This window comes from Typopeltis vanoorti, chromosome 6 (assembly GCF_054136105.1).
Source record: "Typopeltis vanoorti isolate ZY-2024b chromosome 6, IOZ_Tvanoo_1.0, whole genome shotgun sequence".
Lineage (NCBI taxonomy): Eukaryota > Metazoa > Arthropoda > Arachnida > Uropygi > Thelyphonidae > Typopeltis > Typopeltis vanoorti.
The window spans coordinates 104,858,169-104,880,094 of NC_143554.1; the positions used below are offsets into that span (position 1 = coordinate 104,858,169).

The window sequence follows — 21,926 nt, forward strand, 5'->3', positions numbered from 1 at the left end:
CAAGGATAAGTGAAGCAGAAACAGGAAGAAGGTACAGAACAGTGTTAGAAGAGAAACTTAAAAGTGTGTACAAAGAAAATAATTCAAATCTAAGAGTGAAAGGAGTAATGAAGGCGATAGATGATAGAACATACAGTATACCAGAAGAAGAGAAGATCAAGAAGAAGTGGATTAGATAAGAAACAATGAAGTTACTACAGGAGAAGGGAATGTTGAAGATAAGAAGGTATAGATCAGAACAAATAGAGGTGCAGTATAGAAGTGTAATAAGGTGAAGAAAGCAGTCAAATGGATAAGATGAAATACTTAGAAGCCCAATGCAGTAATATAGAACAGCACTATGGAGAGCATAAAACTAGGGAGGTGCACAAAATGATTAGAATCATTAATAGAAGGTGGCAACCAAAACAGACCACAATTAAAGATGAAAAAAAGGCAAAGTATTGATGAGTAAAGATAAAATTGTACAGCAGTAGACAAGATATTGTAGTGAGTATATGAAGAAAAACTAGACTGAGATAGCATTGGGAAACTGACTGAAGAATTGAAGCATATATCACCATGTAATGAGCATGATATGGACATTTTAAGAGGAAAGGTAGAAAAAGTAATAGAATGGCTAAAACACAACAAGAGGCATGGTAATGATAATATCACTGCAGAAATGATTAAATATGGTGGTGAAAGTGTGGTTACCAAAATGCACAAACTATGCAATATGGTATGGAAAGAAAGGGGAAAATGACATGGTGGGTGAAATCAATATTAGTGACATTATACAAGAAAGGAAATAAGCTAGAATGTAAAAATTATAGAATTGCTTTGACAAGTCATCTTGGTAAGTGATGATGATGATATTGACAGAAAGATTGAGAACACAATTGGAAGCATACCTTGCAGATGAGCAAGCAGGATTTAGGAAAGATAGAACTACAATTCGACAGATTTTGATAATATGCAGTTAATAGCAGAGAAAGCTAGGAGAAAAAACAAAAACATATATACTTGCTTTGTTGATTTTCAGAAGGCATTTGACAGTATCGACCAGAAAGTGACATTAGCAGTGCTAGAATCCTATGGAATTGACAGAAAACTAATAGCTATATTAAAAGATGTTTATAAGAATGCAGCTGCAGCAGTTAGGATAGGTGATGATTTGGGGAAATGGTTTAAAACAAACAGAAGTTCTGGACGGGGGGGGGGGGGGGAGGAATCAAATATCACCAAGCATTTTCATCGCACATTTAGAAAGAGCAATGAATAAAATGAAAGATGATGCAAAAGGAATATCAGTGCATGGGATGAGAATTAACAATCTGAGATTTGCAGATGACATTGTCATTATTGAAGAAGACAAAAGAGAACTACAAAAAACATTGAAACTGTTAATTGAGGAAAGGAAAAGTTTGGACTTGTTATGAACTTGGAAAAAACAAAGACAATGGTATTTGGTGAGAAAAACCTGAAATAAAAGATACAAGTGGATGGAAGAATTGATATAGAAAATGTAAAACAATTCACATATTTGGGGAGTAAAATGACATATGATCTGGACTGTAAAAAAGAAATAAAGATCTGGCTTGCAAAGGGAAGAACAAATCTTAAGGACATGGATAACATGTGGAAAAGTAAAGTGATCAGCCTGCAAACAAAACTAAGAGTACTGGAAACATGCATATTTAGCGGTATACTGTATGGATCTGAAACATAAGTAATAAATAAGGAATCAAGAAAAAGAATTTTGGCATTTGAAAGAACTTGTTACAGGAAGATTCTAAGAATAGGATGGGTACAGAAAGTCACAAATGAAGAGCTCTATCAGAAGATATACAACCAAAGGAGAATCTAATGCAGAAGATTATAAAATGGAAGCTGCAATTATTTGGACACATTCTGCAGAATGAATGAGGACTGGAAGATAAAGACATTCATGTTTGGTATAATGGATGGTGTAAACAGAAGAGGTAGACCATACAGAGAATGGATAGATGGCATACAGGACTGGTGTGGAATGGGTGTACAGAAACTGCGACACTGTGCACTGGACAAAGAAAGGTGGAAGAAGATAATGAAGTAGCCATGGGATCACTGCCCATTGGACACCAACGGGCAGTGATCCCATGGTTCGTGACGATGAACCTGTCCTAAGGGACATATGAGAAGGGAAGGAAGATGTGGCATTCCTGAAGATGATACATGCTAAGACACGTATTGCAATACTCAAACATGTGAGTCATCCCTCAGTAAGTAAGAATGCACAAGCAGCCTGTGATCTATGTGAAACAAGCAGGAACAAATTCCCTGGTCTGTTCCTGACTAGTAGACTGGACTGCCAATACTTGATTTCACACCTGATCTCCTGCAGTTTATTAGTTGTTGCTCTCTGCAGGATTACTGCCACGGAGAGATTCATTCTACTTTTATCCATATTCCATATAGGGAATTAACAAACAATAAGCAACCTATCTGGAGCCAAGAAGGAACATTCTGTTCCTAAATAATACACTAGATTGCAATGCCTGACTTCAGACCTAATCTCATGCAGTTTATTTGTTGTTGCTATATGCAGGATGACTGATATTGATAGATCAATTCTACTTTTATTAATTATTCATATTTTTTATAAGGAATTAACAAACAGTAAGTGAAGAAAGTCTAAGTTGATGAAGCAATCACATTAAAATCAATCAGCAGAAATTAAAACTGCAGTTTTAACTTCTGCTGATTCTAATGTGGTTGGGGATCCAGCACAATGAGCCATCTAAACCGAGTATCTTCATATAATATAATTATAGATTTTGAAAGATTCTAAACTGTTTCAGCAGATAAAAGAAAACTGCTACATCTTTCATAGCAAATTTTCTTTTGCTGATGTATGTATGACACACAACTGCATGTAAGGTGTATGGCATGGAGCTTAGTTGGATCTGACTGCAGACAATGTTGTCAGGTAAAACAGCAGCAGATCTAAAACATAAGACTTACATCTTGAACCATCAGTACAGACTGGTATAAAATCAGAGCTCTCTCTCTCTCTCTGTCTGTCTGTATGCATGTGCAGATATGCAAGCTAAGGAGCTGCTGGTAGATTGATAATGGAGCAGGCAACTTCCTTAGATAACATACTGAGAACAATAATGGTGAAGAATAAATCCACCACCCATGAAGAGAGAGAGTATCAGATTCAGTGCAGGTAATACTGACTACATTACTGCCAAAAGCTTGTATAATTCCCTTCCCACATGTATTAAATAATAAATTGCACCCTGAGGTGTGTGTTTTTTTTTTAGTAAGTAACCCTACCAGGAGGTAATTAATTTCCTACATGCTCCATTGCATATGATGCATTAATATTTATATTCTTGTATTAATATTCATATTTACAATTATACTTTTACATCTGTATGTTGTATACATACAGTGACATCCATATTTATATCTACATATCTTACATTACATAAGCAAAACGTTATGAATAGTTTATATTATATTACAGTGATTGGAAGTTGATCCTATTGGAAAATGTAAATAATTCTGAGTAATGCTTTTGGATAAGTATGTTTTGACACTGGCCATTCGTCTCCTGAAGTGATGTATTAGGGGCATCTGGATGGAGTCCAGTAGCTAACATTCATAGAATAAGGGAATGACAGTCTGTTGAAGGCGTGGACAACAAATGCATAATGGTGATTCCAGAATATGCAATCTATACAGGTAATGTTTATTTGCCATGCTCTGTTAATAGTGTGGGTTAAACCTGGAGAGATTGCATCTAATTTCGCCCAGAGTCTGGTCTGATACTTAGCAAGAATTCTTTTATTGTTGATCAGTTGGGATATGTTTTTCATTCCCATCCATGCCCATGGCAGGATTCGAACCTGCACCCTTTTGGCTGGAGAGCAGATAAGCTAACCTCTCGGCCAACCAGGCTGACAATTGAACTGCAATACATTTTTAGCAAAAGTTACAAATTTCCTAAGGATATTAGAGAATTAATGAATTAAGGAAGTTAAGGAATTAATGTACAGTGCTTAGAGGAAACTATGCAGAGAAACATTTCAATATGGAATATATCCATATTGAAAACATTTCACAGTTCGGGATATGGAATATATCCCGAACTGTGATGCAGCTCTTACACATTGCACCATGCTCGGCATCAAGAAGTTCTTGAGGCAAACTGGCCCACTCCTCCTTCAAAGCAAGGATAACACTTTCTTTGTTTTTTAGAGGAGAATTTCGAGCAGCAATGCATCTCCCTACTGTGTCCCAAATGTGATCTATAGGATTGAGATCTGGGGAGTGTGAGGGCCACTGAATTCAATTAATATCCTCAGTCTCCAGAAGCATCTCCACTGCTCATGTATAATGTAGTATTGCATCCATTGTCATCCATAAAACTAACTAAACTTAAACAGATCTGATGGCATTTGGTTCTTCCATTTATGGAAAATATTACTACATTATTATTATGCAAATTCTTTTATAATAATGATGCATATTATTATATGACTAATTTTTTTTAATGATTACATATTTTACTGACCATATGTTGCCATAATAATGTTATATAGTGAAACTCTTTTTGAAAATGATTATTTAATTGTAATTTTATATTGTGTTCCATTATGAATGTATTGAGAATGCCTATAATACATAAGTAAACATTTTAAGTTTCCGTCTTTAATTTTTCTAAATACTATGTTCCTAGAATACCTCTTGATCTTTCCTCATACACAACTAACACTACTATATTAGTACTAATTAACAGATTTAATGGACCATGTGCACTAGACATATTAAAGTAAGTTTCACAGCTTACAAGTAACAATAATTATATAGAATTTATTCAAAAACTCCAATATATTTCATCCGACATTACATGGACATCATCAGGGATAGACCGTTAGCTACATTTAAAAGACAAATTGTTAATATAGTACTAAATTCATTATTCACTAGTATCTCTCTATAATAATAATACAAACCATAGAAATAGAGAACTGATGTTAAAACTTACTTATTTGTAGAATTTTTTACTAAGTTTCATAGGCATCTTTAGAACAGAATTACAGAAGCAATCAAACAATAACAATATTTCCACTAAACATGGAGTTCACTGGAACAAGACAAGAATCCTTCATAAAAGTCATTTCCTCATAAACCAATTTATAAAGAAATGCGAAACATTACTCCATTGTACTAACTTAAATAGATCTGATGGCATACATCTATCCCCTTTATGGAAGATAGTACTTTTGAAATCTGCTAATTTTCCTAACTTTATATATATATATATATATATATATATATATATATAAATATACATATACATACATATACACACTAGGGTGCTCTCCCCCCCCCGGCACCTACAGCACCCACCCTCCCGTGTTCCGGACTGGTAGGCAGTTCTCCTTGAATTCTTATGACTCAAATTTTGAAGACTCAACACTCAGGATAGTCCCCGAGTTTCAAAACATTTCAAATAACATGACAAAAATGTTACATAAAAACGTTACAAAAAAGTTGAAAAAATTTACAAAAAAACGTTACAGCCTACATCTGTTTCAAGCCGACGTCACATCCATTTCCAATTTCAGCTTATCATTTTATAGTATAGAGTAGATATATACATACATACTTTTTTTTCCAGTTAGGAAAATATTCACCCTTTTTAGTTGTCTTGCATTAACTACTGTGCTTTTTAGAATTACCTATAATTGTTTGATTACCATTCTATAATTCTGTAATAAAGATGCCTATGAAACTTAAGCAAAAATTCTTAAAAGTGTGAACATGAGTTTTCCTCTATTTGTATAGTTTGTTGTTGAAGACATGAAGAACATAAATCTTATATCCAGTAGTGTGAACCGGAACAGTCTGGCCAGCAAAACATGCTATCTCGACTAATCATTGGGGTGGGGGGGGTTGGAAAAAACATAGCTTTTACATAGAAGTAGATTCCTTATAGAGTGCTTATATAAAGTTATGAGACCTTTCCACACTGATCTAACTTAAGCAGATCTGATGGCCTTCAGTTATCCCCATTATGGGAAACATTATTACATCATTTTCATGCAAATTCTTAATTATAATATTATTGTCATTTTTTTATTTCTTTTATTTATGTTCATTTTTTTAAATAATTGGGAATTTTACTGACTGTTTGTTGTCCTATTAACCTATAGTGGCACTTTTTTTGTAAATGATTCTTTAATTGCAATTTTATCTTTTGTTTCATTGTCAATGTACTGAGGATGCCTATGATCCATAGATGAAAATTTTACAGCTAATAAATTTATATCATGTAAGTTTAAATTTTCAAAGTATGTCAACTTACATAATGATAATAAAGGTTGAAATTGGTCTGGGTAGTGATCTTTCCCATCATACACAGTAATAAACAATGCATAATACGTAATATATAATATAATGCATATATATGTAATACAATACACAGCCAACAGCTTCAATATACAGGCAACCTATTCATGAAATGTAGAGTGCATTATGGGACATCAGATTATGGCAATGATGCAGAGAACCTTAGTGTGCAGAAATAAAGATGTTCTGCACAGTTAATATACAGGGAACCTATTCATGAAAGTAGCATGCATTATGGGACATCAGATTATGGCAATGATGCGGAGAACCTTAGTGTGCAGAAATAAAGAGGTTCTGCACAGTTAATATACAGGGAACCTATTCATGAAAGTAGCATGCATTATGGGACATCAGATTATGGCAATGATGCAGAAACCTTAGTGTGCAGAAATAAAGAGGTTCTGTTTCCATTGTATAAGGCCTCGAATGGATTACTGTGCACAAATTTGATACTTTGGTTTTTGTGGTAATAAGGATATATACTGGGAAGAGTCCAGAGAAGACTGACTAAGGTGGTAACTCATCTTTGGGATATGAAGGCAGACTGAGAGAATGCAATTTGCAAAGCCTTGTGAATAGGAGTAGGAGAGGGAGAGGGGGGGGGGTATGATTGAGATATTTAAGTTGGTAAAGAGCTGTTACTAGGTCAAATGTGGAAGAAATTCTTCACAGAATGGGGGGAGTGGGCAGAACAAGGGGACATCTCTGGAAATTGTATAAAGAGGGTGTGAGCATGGAAATAAGGAGCAGGTTCTTTGCATGGAGAGTGGAATGCATGGCTTGATATTGTGATGAATGCAGATACATTGAATGAGTTTAAAGCATGGTTTAATGGGCTTTGTATGTAACGGTATAATGAGTCTTCAATTGCATGGAGGTCTGGTAGTAACTATAATAATAATCATAATATGGTGATCCTACTGTATAATAATTCATCTTTTACATCATAGGTTATTTTGTTAAAATCAAAACATTTCAATCCTGAGATTCTGGTTTGCACTTTTCAAAACATTTCATTCTGTAGTACTGATAAATTGGTATAAAAGTTTTGCCTGAGATTAACAAACCTTTTCTGTTTATGCATGGCAAACTTTGCTCTGTTTTTTCTTTTTTTCATTTTCTAAATCTTTTTCACTTTCTTCCGAGGTCTGATGAACTTGCAGAACCACATTGTTGAGATTCAGATTATACAGCTGGGACCACAGCCATCATATTGTGACAGCTGTGGCCCCCAGCTGCATTATCCATTTCAGTGACATTCTTTTACAGATATACATCTTTCTGTTTGATCTCCTGTAAGCAGGTCACTTCTTTTCCTGCTACTGTTTTCAATTTCAGGATGCCAATCGGGATCTGCAATGGAGTCTGTTTTATTCATATTTTTCAAATCCATGTAGGGTTTGTGAATTGTCCTGTTTAGAGCTGTTTTCAAATATTAAAACTGACGGCATAGAAGTAGGTACATAGTTTCCCAATAAAATTTAGCTCCATGATTGTCTGAATATGCAGCTCTGTTTCTGTTTCACTGGAAACAGATTTTTGACACATGACAGTGCTGACTGCTGTGGCAGGAGCTTCATCTATATCATCAAGGCTCACATCCTTGTGCAAGTGAATAGCACTTTTGTTTTCCATTAACATTTCCCTTTTACCAGCCTGATCATATCTTTCCCTTTAGGAACGCTTAATATTCACAAATATCTTTATTCTGGTGCATCAGTAAAGAAATGCTTGTTGGGGAAGCCTTTTTTACACTTCACAGAAATCCACATTTTAATTTTCATAACACAATATAACAAATAAAGAACCCCCCCCCCCCCCACTTCTCATCAAACAAAACAGAAATAATGTCTCTTCAGTCATCTAATAAAAGAACATTGCAAAACTTATATATATATATATATATCACATATATATCATATATCAGCGTTATCAACTTTCATCAGCATCATCAAATTCCTAACAAGTACCCTCAAGGGGATGTAAGGATATGATGATACTACATGAAAAACTTACATCATTACTAACTTCCTTTTTACAATTTTCCTCCAAATCAATCTCATACCTGTCAAGACTCCAACATTCTCAGCTCTTATATATTCTCTCTTCTAAGGCACTTTTTACTTTATCAATCCGCCTATATCTTGGTCTTCCTCTGGGTCTTTTTCTTATCAACCTAGCAGAGAACACTTGTTTTGTTAATCTTTCCTCTCTCATTCTGTTTAAGTGACCATGCCACCTGAGATTAGCTCTGCTAACACATTCCTGGATGCTGAACAATGTTAAGTTCTTTCCTAATATCCTCATTTTTAATATGATATTGCCATCGATGCCATTTGTTCACAACCCTAATCTTTCTCAGGATTCTGATATCTGAGGTCTCTAGTCTTTGGTCAAGTGTTTTATTTCTACCCCAGCTCTCAGATCCATAAGTTAAAATTCATTTGAACACAGTCTTGTAAATAGCTAATTTAGTGTTTTGACTAATTTCTCTCTTATTCCATATAAATTTATTCAGTTGACTTCCTACCATACCTGCTTTGTTGATTCTGTTGTCTATTTCCTTATTTAATTTTTTTACTAACTTTTAGTTTTAAAAATTCCCAGGTGGAAAAACTTAATACACTGGTTTTTCCTATTCACAGTATGACATAATGCAGTATCTCAGATGACAAAAACAGACACATCAGCATATCAAAGTCTGCCATCTTCCAGACATATAGTATTGACATATATAGTGATCTGTCCTTTAACATATCAGATACTGACACCATTTCTACCTCCATGAACACTGCATGCTGAGATACCAGGTTTTGCCATCTTGTAGACCCTCAGAACAAGAACCTACAGAAAACTCAGCTTTGAAGAAAAAAAAAAAAAAAAGTGACAACTTCTTCCATCATCCTACAGAATTGTAATACATAGGTTTCTCTTTTCCATGTGTATCACAAATGCTACATGCATAAAATTATAGATTAATATAAGAAAACTTTATTATCTAATGGGCCAACAGTCATACCATCTTTTGCAATGAAAATTTTATATAAACTCAATTTAACATAGAAAGGCAAAATTACAAAAAAAAACTTTTTTTTTCCATCTTCAAAACCAAATAAAGCCAGAATCAAAATAAAATCCACAAACACTTCATAAAGATAATTTTTTTTTCCATTCATCACTAAATCAGAGTTAATTTTCTCTTGTTCTCCCTTTTCACAAAGTTGATAAACTAAATATATGTGGTTCATATACTTGTTTTTCCATACAAGAACTATATGCAAACCATTCTTAACTGGTTTCTGAAAAGCTAACATACACATAACTTGAAGATAGTAACATCATGATGTACATATAGTCCTGTAGTGCAGTCAAAATCCTTTTAATTATTTCAAACAAGACAACAGAAAGGAGCAAAGTTGTTGTTGTCTTCCCCACAAAAAAGTTGATACTTAAAGTATACAGGATTGTCCCCTTTACAATTAAATCAAAATAACAGGGAATACAAATAAAAAAAACAGCAGAAAGGAGTAAATCACAATAACAAGTAATACAGTTCTACAAGTATAAAATATACCTTGAATTTTAATATTATTCATTCTTTTGTCAGTTGCCAGAAGTTAAAAAAAAGAAAAAAAGGCTTTCCTAGTAGCAATAAATGTCCAATCAAATAACTGCAGTAAATTACTGCTTATATATAAAGATTCAACAACAGTTCCATAAAAAATGCTTTGATTGGTTTGTAGGTAACAAGTTATAGATCTGGTTGATTGGTTTGTAGGTAGTAGCAAGTTTGTATTTCTTCATAATTTTTGAAAGATGTTCGGAGATACCTTTGACAGTCACTTCCCCACACATCAACCTAGACAAGAATAAGCCCGTAGGATTCCGATACCTTACGTCAAAGGTATCTCCGAATGTCTTTTAAAAATTAAGAAGAAATGCAAACTTGCTATTACCTACAAACCAATCAACCAGATCTATAACTTGTTACCTTCTCCTAAAGACAAACTCTCACCTCTGATGCTACTTGGTGTGTACAAGGTTTCATGCTCCTGTAAATTGTCTTACTATGGATAGCCAGGTAGATCTGTTGATAAACGCATTTCAGAACATCAAGACCATATCCGTCTTATCAAACCACAGAAATCTGGCATCACACAACACTGAGTTGAAAACCCAAACCATAGGATCCATTGGAAAAACACCAAACCTCTACATAGATCTTTATATAAACATGAACGTTTATATAAAGAAAGTGCTGAATCCCTACTTCAGAACAAATCTAAACTGTAATGACATTCTTGCTATTCTTAAAATATGGGAAATTGTCATACAAAATTGTGTAAAATAATTTTTATATATGTTATCTTATTTTAATGTAATCTATTTTTTTTCCCCTCCAGATATATTTTAATTTAATTCTATAACACGCTACTGCACACATATTGGGATTCCATTGTAATAATTCACCCTAAATGTTATTCCTAGTATTGTTTGAATTAACTGTGCTGACGATGTCTTATAATACTTAGGATGAAATATTTACTTATTAAAACTTATTACTGTGGTTATTACATGTGTTTGTTTAGTCATTTCAACTTTCATTTTCCCAATATCAGGACAACAACTGTACTGCTCTTATGCAGTTGTGGTGGGACTCTTCAGTAGATTGCAAAACTGTGATTGCTATCGTGGATCTCCACTGTAGTTCAATTTAATTGATTCAAATCATTCTATAAAAATAAAAGAGAAAACTATCCATTTTTATTGCATAAATAAAAAGAAACTAAAGAAAATTAAGATAATCATTCTAATGACAGCTATAGAAGCTCCACAATGCAACTGGAAGAACGGCGGTATGTTGCACGCTTAGATTGGAAAAGGCCTAAGTTCGATTCTCGTGATGGAGGAATCTTAATGTGGGTTTTTTCAATTAAGGTGAGTTAGCCAATCTCATATGAAGGTAGCAGAGTTTTTACTCCCGGAAACTTGGATTTTTCATCCCACATACTGACAAATCGGGCTTCAGAACACACACAATTTACACACAAAAAAATACTAATGGTGGTGGTGGTGGTGGGCAGTAGATGGCATTGGTGTAGATAACGATGGTAGTGGTGGTTCAGTGTAGTTGGTGGATTAAGTGGTGGACATGGAGAATTGCAGAGTAGGTGCCCTCCCTTGATGAGTCTTTGGACTCCTTGAAGTTGTCATGAAATAATAATAATATCTGAAGAGAAATTACTGAAAATATAGATTATTGCATTTCAATATTAAGTTTAATAAATACTAAACTTACATCATTTGAAAGGAACACCCCTGGCTGATTATCCTTATCCTCAATATGTGCTGTAAGAACATGGCAATCTCTATTATCAAGAAATGCATTCAAACAATCTGAATGAAAAAGATTGTGAATAAGTTCTGAAAGACAAAAATAATCACTTATAACTGAAAGAATGAAATCTTTGCGGCTATCTCCACTAGGCATATCTCTGCACTTTATTTCATTAACTTACAGAAGATGACATTCTTAACTCAAAGATGTACTTCTTTTCCTTGTTTCATATGCTAAAAGGATCAGAAAAAAAAATATGAATTTTTCTTTTGTATATTAATAACAAATAAATATTGTGCATTTAAAAATTAACAGATACAATTTATCAAGAACAATGTTAGCATATTTCAATCATGCAAATTTTGTACACTACATTTTAAAAAATCTCGCACAGAATTTATTATAAAGAATGAAAAAAGTAACAGCAACTGTTACAAAAGGCTGCTTCATTCAACATTTTACATCTTGCAAAGAATACAGAAATACGCTTCCACTTGCAAAATACATCTCCATAAAGTCAAAAATTGCTTCATGAGGGGTCCATCTACTATACAGACTAAAATATTTCTCATACCTTGACTTCAACTTATTCAATGTTGGTAAACTTGCTACACATTAAAGCAACTTGTAATTCAAGCCCTTACACTCCTCTTGCTTGCAAAGAGGTACAGGCTAAACTTGTACTCTGCTTTTACACGGATCCCAGAGATTACCTCTTTTACCATGCTGTATCTTCCTAGCATCTATAAGCAAATTAATGTTTATTACTCTTCTTTGTACTTTCTTCAATGTCTTCTAATCTCCCTGTTTATTGCTGATGTCTAGATCTGTTGCATGTGACTTGATTTCGAGCAGCAATGCATCTCCCTATTGTGCTCAAATGTGTTCTATGGAGTTGAGATCTGTGGAGCGTGCTGGCAACTTGATTCGATTAATATCCTCAGTCTCTCATGTATGCTCATGTACAATGTAGAGTGGTCCACTGTCATCCATAAAAATGAATTCTTCACCTACAGCACCACAGAACAATCAAACATGATGTTGAACAACTTTGTTGCAATATCGTTTACCAGTCATAGTCCCTTTTTAGAGCACTTGTAGCTTGGTACATCCATTAAACAAAATGCCTCCCCACATCATGATCCCGTCAACATTATATCTATCCCTTCCAAGAATATTCTTGCGATGGCAAATAGTACCACTTTTATCCCAGATCAGGTGTCATCTAGAATCGGAAGACTAAACCGAATCTCATCTGTAAAGAATACATTAGTCCACTGGTGTCTTGTCCAATTTTTATGGATACAATGCCACTGAAAACGTGATCTACAATGAGCTGTGAATAAAGGGACGCAGACTACAATCCTTCAGACACATTGACCTAACTGTTGCAGGTGTCTTGCCACAGTTTATCGAGACATCCACGCACCTGTTCTTGAATGGAGCTGACTTGCTGTAGTGTGTTGATTATATTTTACTGTTATAACCAAAAATCTGTCTTTATGCTCCATGATAGGGCAAAAGTGATCTCTTAGCAAAAGTCTGGAACACATTCTATTGGTTTAAAATGCTGCCCAGAGAATGGATACAATACTATACAAGATTCCAAACTCTCTAGTAATATCATAAATTCTGAGCCCTTCTTCAAGCTTTCCAATAATTCTTCCTCCAAGTGAAATCATCTAGATTTCACTTGGAGGAAGTGAAATCTAGATGATTTCACTTCCTCCAAGATGATTTTATTCCTTCATGAAAAGAGCTTTCTTCAAACACAATTTGCTTAGTGTAGCCTTTTACCCTGTTAAGTGCTGCCAAGTGACCCCTTTGCATGTACCCATTTTCTACTCAAAATCATCAGTTTACAAATTTCCACAAGCTAATTCATCTGAATTTGCAGTTGTAATCTTCAGATCTTCAGAAATAGTGTTGGTTCTTAAGTTTTGAACAGACACCAGTGTAATATTACATCACTGATTCGTTGCTACTTGACAAGACCATGTACAGAGTCATGAAATTAGAGTATGTTCTAATTCGGGGATGAAGTGAGGAGAGCATTTCAGTACAGTTGCTAGCCCTAAAAATAGTTGCTCCAACAATGCTATATAGCACATTAATGTTGTTCCATCTAATCCTGTGTAAATGGGTGTACAGAGGATTATCATTCCCTGATATATCATTCCTGACTAGGGTTCTTTATGACATATTGGGTTTTTTTTTAGATATATCTTAACAGATCTTACTGTCTGTCCATAGTCAGAGGGCACCAGGATGTAATCGAAGATTGAGTCTGATCTTTGGTAAGCAGATGAATACTGTTAATTAGAAGTGTTAATTAGAAATAAATGAAGTTATATTTATTTAATATTTTTGCTAACTTTTCTAATGTACTTCAGATACAAAAGATAGAAATGCTTTGGTCATGTGTTTAGAGAGGGAAGAATAGGGGATACATAATATTTTTGATACTAGCTTTTGAGGATACCATATGGTTGGGCTCAATTAGTTATTAGAGTAAGTACTGTAAAATCCAATTTACAACATGGTTCCATTCCAATGATCTCATCATAAGTTGAAAAGGTTCCAAGTTGGAATTGTTATATGAATCATAATCATACATTAACAATGAACATACCTGAATGTTAATTTTACTCTTTGTTTATAGTGAAATAATATCATTTATAAATTGTAACATAAAATTACTGTGTACAGTGCTTCACTGCACTTACCAGTAAAATAATCGGCTAAGAAACACATGGAGAAAGAGTAATTCTTTAAAGCTGCTACTATATTAATAAGACAATTGGAGAAAGCTAGAAAGACTATGCCATCAACAACAAATTCTTCAAATTCAGGAATTGCAACAAAGTATTCTGATGATGATGGTTCACCATGCATAACATGTAAAGTATTTAGCTCATCTTCAAGGAGTGAGGACTCTTCTTGTTCTGCGTTTTTCTCTCTTCTTCTGTAATATTTTGTATTTCTAGCTCTATAAGGTCATTGTTTGAGCTCTTCTTCCACAGCTTCCAACAAATGTGAAACATTTGTTGGAAGCTATGGATTCATTCATTGTCATCCTACAGCTCTTTTGCTAAGCACTATCTTGCCACCAATCTATTGTAAGACTTTGTCTTCATCAAATCCTTTGAATTTATAGATGTTAAGCAGCTTATTCCAAACACCATCCATATACTTTGCCATCATCTCATTCATGCTGCAAGTACAGTATATGATATTCCTTCCAAAATTCTCGAAAGGATTTCTTACCATCATAATTCATGGATAATTTAGCTCATCTTCAAAGAGTGAGGTGAAAGCAGGAATAGACTTCTTTAAAAATATGTGTATATTATATCCAACTTAGTCTGTACAGTTTACCAATTCATATACTTTGCTGTCACCTCATCCATGCTGCATGTACATTCTTTGTATAAAATAAAATATGATATTCCTTCCAAAAATCTCTGAAGGGCTTCTCACCATCAGTAGCAGCAACATCCTGAGCAAAAGTATTTAAGTAAATGCTCTGAAGGCAGCAATAACACCCTAGTCCAGGTTAGAAGATTGAGATGGTATTTGGTGAATGCGCTAATGGGATGGCCATCATAAGTCACGCATCATATATCAATATGATAACTTACATTCGTACGTATGTACTAAAGGAACGTATAGGCAACGAAATTTGTGAAACACATTTAAACTAACTCACTCACTCATCTTCCAGTACTTACATATGATTAGTGTGGTAAGAAAGGGCTGAGAGCTATTTGATCCTTTTCTACTGTGAAGTGCATTTTAGGGTGTTGCTTTTTTATAAAGATGAGCTGAAAAGGGATCAAATATATCTGGTCCAATGGACTAAATAGCAAATGCATCAGGTATATAGTAAATGATACTGGACAAGAAATTATATTCTTCTTTTAATTCTTTACCAAACATGAGCAAACAAAGTTTTCTCAAGAAGTATCTTCACAACCAGTTACTATACAGAATACAATTTCTGGTGTAGTATGATTTACTTTATAACCAAGTAAAAACTTACTAAAACTATATCTAATCCAGAGTATTTTAATAATTATTATTATGATAATGATTCAGGCCTCCATAGTCACAAGACTCATCATGGGAGGCCCACCCTAGAAAACACAAAGTCTATCATACCACTCCTTGAAATCATTGACTGTTCGTGCCCTCACCACTCTATTAGGCAATGCATCCGTGGTTCAACCATCCTCCATGCAAAGAAACCACTCCATACCCTCTTGCTCAACTTACTTTCTTAACTTCCAAGGTTGGGCCCTGGTCCTCGCTCCTTCTCCCACCAAACGAAAGAACTCCCAAGTGTCAAACTTTATTTCTTGGGAGGGGGTGTAGGGTTATCAATGATAACTATCTCCGGACAGTATAAAAAATAAACAATAAAATAAAAATCGGGAAAAGTATTAAGAACACAAATAACAAGTCAATAATAACTAAATAATACTGAATAGCGCTAAACTTTCATTATAGCATAATCTTTCATAAACTCTGGAAAATTTCGAAACTTTTGTTTCAAAATATTTGGTTATGAAAGAAAGAGGAATTTTAATATTCTTTCATTGATTCTATAACTGAATAATATTCCCATACCGGTTATGACTGTGATGCGGAATTTATAAATTAGCATGCAGGGCAAGAGAATACATATATTGTATATTGTTCTTTGGGGGAAGAAAGCAGCATTCAAATCATAGATAACCTCCGTATTAGGAATTATTTAAAAAATCTTAATATATTCATCGCAATATCCGTAATTACCGAACTCTAAGCATTTCATCTGCAATCGATAAACATACACACGTGGTAATGACAAACGGTTGCCACTACTCACTTATAACGGATTTCAGGGGGGAAACTCTGTTTAAAAAATACAGATATAACAATAATAAGAGTAATAAGTACACGGATCTTGAAAATAATAATACTAATAATATGCATGATTATTATTCTCTACAGAGAAGTTTCATCACAAAATATAGATGTCAGTGAGTTTAAACGTGTTTCACAAATTTCGTTGCTTATACGTTCCTTTAGTACATACTTACGACCGTAAGTTATTAAAAGAGAGAATTTGTTCATCTTTCATCTTCAAGATGAAAGCCATAACAAAATAAATAGGAAAGAATATAGTGATGAGAGAAATAAGTCTGGCAGAAGTTGAAAAAGCATTAAGAAAGATGAAGAATGGAAAATCCCCTGGAACAGATAGTTCGTCTGTTAAAATGATCAACTGCTGGTAGTACAGGATTGAAATGGTTATGTGACATCTTTAGATTGATCTGGATAAAGAAGGTGATAACTGATGAATGGACCGGGGGGGGGGGGAGAATTATTGTGTCAGTATATAAAGGAAGCCCAAGAAAGATGTGCAGTATCTAAAGGATAATGGCAACAAGAATCAGAGATAAAATAGAAGAGGTCTAAGAGAAGAACAGCAGTTTCGTTTTTGTAAAGGACGATCAACTGCTAATCTGATTTCTGCTGTAAGAACACAAAACGCAGAACATATACGTATGGCGCAAAGGGTGAAGCTTGACGCTTTTTATATTCCCTGTTTTCTGTTTCGGTAGCAGTGATGGGAGAGATTTGTGAGCTATTTTAGCTCGTCCTGAGTGGGCAGAAGTAGTTATACGTCGTTGAGTGTTAGGGTGGCTTTCGGTCATTTATGTTTCCAGTGGTCATTACCGTCATAGTTTCCGGCTTGTTGTATTAGTTGGTTTGGATGCGTAGATGTCTTCATAAGGAATTTTTCTGCTAGGGAGCGTAGTAGTGGAGAGATGTAGGGGAAATTTATGTCCCGGTGGATCTGGGCGTTCCTGATGAACCACGGAGCGTCCAGTATCATTCTCAGGCACTTGTTCTGTAGTCTTTGTAGCTTGAGGATGTTTATCTTGGAGGTATGGCTCCAGGCTGGGGAGGCGTATATGATTGTTGGATAGACCACTGTCTTGTAGAATAGAATTTTGTTTCTTGAGCTTAGTTTGCTGTGTCTGTTGATCAAGGGATATAGCTGGGCGATAACTTTTGAAGCTTTGGTGCATGTGTTCTTGATGTGGTTATTGAAGCATAATCGTTTATCGAGAACTATTCCCATGTATTTTGCTTCAGTTTTCCAGGGAATTTTAGAGTTGAACAGGGTGATTTCTCCTTTGGGGGATGCTCGTCTTCTTGTGAATAGTATCGTTTTGCTTTTCTGGGGGTTTAATTGTAGTCGCCAGTCTGTAAACCATTTTTCTAGATTCAGGATGGTGTCTTGTAGTTTTTTGGTTACGAGATGTGGTTGGCGGGATCTGGCTAGTATACCCATATCGTCTGAATAAAGGGCAATGGTGGTTGTGAGAGGATTCTGCCATATAGATGTTGAACAGGATCGGGGCTAGCAGTGATCCTTGAGGAACTCCAGCGAGGATTTTCCGTTGGATGAGACTGTTTCATTGATTTTGACTTGCATCTTCCTGTTTGAGAGGTATTATTTAATCAGGTGTATCATGTTTAGTGGAAGGTTTGCTATGATAAGTTTGTAGAGGAGGCCTTGGTGCCAGATCTTATCGAAGGCCTTTGAGATGTCTAGGAAAACGGCTCCAGTGTGTTGATTTCTAATTAAATCCTGTGGTGATGTATTTTACCAGTCTATGGATCTGTTGGCTGGTGCTGTGATTTTGACGGAAGCCAAATTGTTCTTGTGGAATGATATTTAGTATTTTTACTATTTTAAAATATTTTAAAATATTGTAAAATATTTTTACTATTTTCCCTAAGTTGGACAATAGGCTGTGGGACGGTAATTTTCAAGTATATGTGGGTCTTTGCCTGGTTTGTGGATTTGGATGATGTCAGCTATTTTCCATGACTGGGGGAAGTGCTGCCATTTGAGGATGGAGTTTATGATGTTTCCCAGATGTGATATGGCTTTGCATGTTAGTGCCTTACTGACTTTGTTAGTGATGCCGTCAGGACCAGGGGCTTTTTTGATCTTGAGATGGTTGATGATGCCGATTATTTCGGTAGGTGAGATAGGCATTATAGGGCTTTGATTGTCATTGGGACGATTTACTGTGAATCTGACTTTATGATGGATCTTGTATACATGGCTGATGTTTCGGTTCTCATATATAGGACTGCATTGTTTCTCTAGGTTTCTTGCTATGGCTTCGGCTTTGTCAGCATCTGTGTATGCAAGGTGCTGTTCTGCTTGAGGAGGGGGGGGATTTGCGCTTGTTCCTGTGGTTGTTTAGGAATTTCCATATGGAATGGTCTACTGTGGAGATGGAGGTGAGCTTGTTGTTCCCATTGTTGATTACTGTGGTTCTGGAGAGCTTCACGAACAGATTTGTTTAATCTGTTGAGTGCTGTTTCGTCCTGGGGGAGCACGAGTGTTGTAGTATCTTTTCCTTTGTCTGCTTTTTTACCTTATTAAATCCATGATTTCTTCTGGGAGACGGTTTTGTTTGTGGATAATCATGGATACTGTGGCTGCTGTTATGGCTTTAGTGATATGATTGGTAAGGTTCTTTATAGGCGTGTCTATTTCTTCCTTGGCTTTTATATGGGCAACCGGACCAATGTGTTCTGGTAGCACTTTCCTATCTGCTGTAAGAGAAATTGTGGAAAGGCACAGTTAGTTATTCACATGTGGCATCACTGAACACCTGTATGGTCATTCCCGTACCTCATAGGGTTTTAGGAACGAAGCCTTCTGCTAGAAGTAGAAGGGGTCGCAGATGCCCTTTCCACACAGAGTTAGTAGGACAACCACAAACATCCATGATTGTGGCGGGATTCAAACGCGCAACCTTTGGTTGGATAGCGGGGGGAGAAAGCCTGTTTATAGCATTTTTCTTTGGAAAAATCCCTCAGCAGGTTCTAAGTGTTCAATAGGAAAAGTTTGGAAAAGAATAGGAAATATAGCCACAGAAAAATAAATAAATAATTCATGATAAAGAATATGTAAGTTAAGCATGAGAGCTATGCGAAGACTAAATTTGGTAATTCAAAGCGGTTAATACTTAAAAATGGACTGAGACAAGGAAGTAACTTTTCTCTATTCTGTTCATTGTAGTGATGAATAGTGACCAGGATATGATTAATGATCAGAAAGGAGAAAGTCCTTTTTGCAGGACTAGACAGAAGTAACAATGTAACATAGAACTATGAGTTACATATTAATCTGTTCAAAAGTAAACTAATTGGTTAGCGACTGCCATTGTGGAGCAGGTCATGAATAACAGCGTTGGTTTCAGCCGACAGCTATCGCAATATTTTAAACAATTTTATTGTGCCACAGTTAGATCAGTGCCTGTGCATGAATTCAGTCATTTTAATATGTATGAAGACCCTTCAAACATTGTCAGATCCGTACAGGAGGTTCTTCGAGCATTTCATGGAAGCCAGAATGATCAACTGTGGGTTTCCAACATGATCGTCTTGTTCACCTGATCTGCCCCTGTGACTTCTGGCTCTGGGGATTTCTCAAACTCGGGATCATCCTAATAACTTAAGTCATCAATCCCAACCAGCTGCGTTCTGCGGTTGAACACACTGATACAGTTTGTGGCATACTAGGAAGGGAAGTACATTGAACAGTAAACAGCCCGTTAATAAATAATGGAAGTGAATAAAATCTGTTATTTATACTTATGTAGCCTCTGTAGCTCAGTCGGTATAGACGAAACCCTTTGGTTGAAAAGACCTGGGTTCGATTCCCGTCAGTGACGTGAGGAAACTTTATCTAATCTCTTTCGACTAAAGATGAGTTAGCCGGTCTCATATGAGGGTAAGGAGGTTTATTCAGCCGGAAATTCGGGTTTTTCTTCCACCAGAAGGCCAACCTTCCCTGTGGACGCACGCATTTATAGACATAGGATACACCCCGAGGCATTGGGCTAGCCGCTTTATCTAGGGTTAAGGTTGTGGTTGCGAAGTCCAAGAATACTAGGAATGATCGGGGGCGCTGAAGTGCCTGTTAGGACCTATGATAGGTATTTATGCTAATGTCGCTTTTCTCCTCATTATACACACAGAAAAATCACTGCATCTACATTCGGTACACCATACAGCGCCCACCAGGGCGCTGTGTGGTGCACCAAAGGATTTGGCACTACCTGTTTTTTAAGTAGTTCCAAAACTCAGGTATCCCTGAGTTTTGGAACTACTTATTTTTTCAATAGAGATCGCTTCCTTTTGACACACAATGTATTATAGAGGGCTATAATATTATAGAGGTATAGTATTATAGAGGGCTATTTTTTACTGCATTTCGCAACATTCCTACAACCAAACAGAACAACTTCTATAGTGTATTCATATACATAAAATTCAACATCTCGCATCGAAACACCGCAACAATTTACAATGACAGTGGAAGCAGTACAAACTAAGGCTCTAAATAGATTTAGAGCCTTAGTAAAGACGCAGAAAGAAAAGAAAAAAAACTAGAACACCACCTAGCATTAATAGAGGAGACAAGAAATCTGGTAAAGATTCTCACTCTAGAGGGATGAGAAGTTAAGTTTTGCTGGGTCAGGATATATACCGGAGTAGCAGGAAATGAAAGAGTGCAATAGACGAACGGTTAGAAATATGTTACTAAAAGTACCCAAAACACATATACAATACCTCCAGAAAAAATAAACCTGAAAGTTTGGGAAGAATGAAAAGCATATAAAAACAGATTAAAAACAAAAGAATTTTTGCTAAGTATCAGAAGCACCCTTAGAGAAAATAGGCGCCATCTCTTCTCTCCAGGTTCAACCAAAGCTATATTTAGTTGGATGATATAGAAGTCAGGGATGACCAAGGAAAAGATAGAAAGATACGGGAACAGGCTACTGGGCATAAATCCACTGAAAGGATAATGCTAATATGATGATGATTAAGGGAGAATGGAAAATTAAGACACTGTCTGCATAGATTAGATATTCTGAAATCGCCATTATGCGTTTGTTCTCCACACCTTCAGACTGTCGACCACTTGCTGTCAGTGGCTGTACTCCACCCAGCTGTCCCCCAGTACAATCGCATCATCACACTGGGAAATGAATGGTCGGTGTCAAAGCAGAGAGTTATTCAAAAGTATGACGTAGAATTATTTAAGTATGTCAATAGGATCAATCTATAATAGTTGCAATACAATATTAACTACTCATAATGTTTGGATTATTAT

At 35.6% G+C, this 21,926-nt stretch overlaps 1 protein-coding gene across 1 annotated transcript in view; it reads right to left on the reverse strand.

Moving 5' to 3' along the window:
* Positions 1 to 16,509, reverse strand: part of btv (dynein cytoplasmic heavy chain beethoven) — a 1,245,321-nt gene extending 1,228,812 nt beyond the window's left edge. The window contains exons 1-2 of the mRNA XM_090394552.1: positions 16,355 to 16,509; positions 11,687 to 11,958 (exon numbers count right to left, since the gene is read on the reverse strand). Of these exons, the coding sequence (XP_090250678.1) occupies positions 11,687 to 11,878 (192 nt within the window). The 5' untranslated portion in view covers positions 11,879 to 11,958; positions 16,355 to 16,509. The remainder of the gene's footprint in view (positions 1 to 11,686; positions 11,959 to 16,354) is intronic.
* Between the last annotated feature and the right edge of the window lie 5,417 nt (positions 16,510 to 21,926).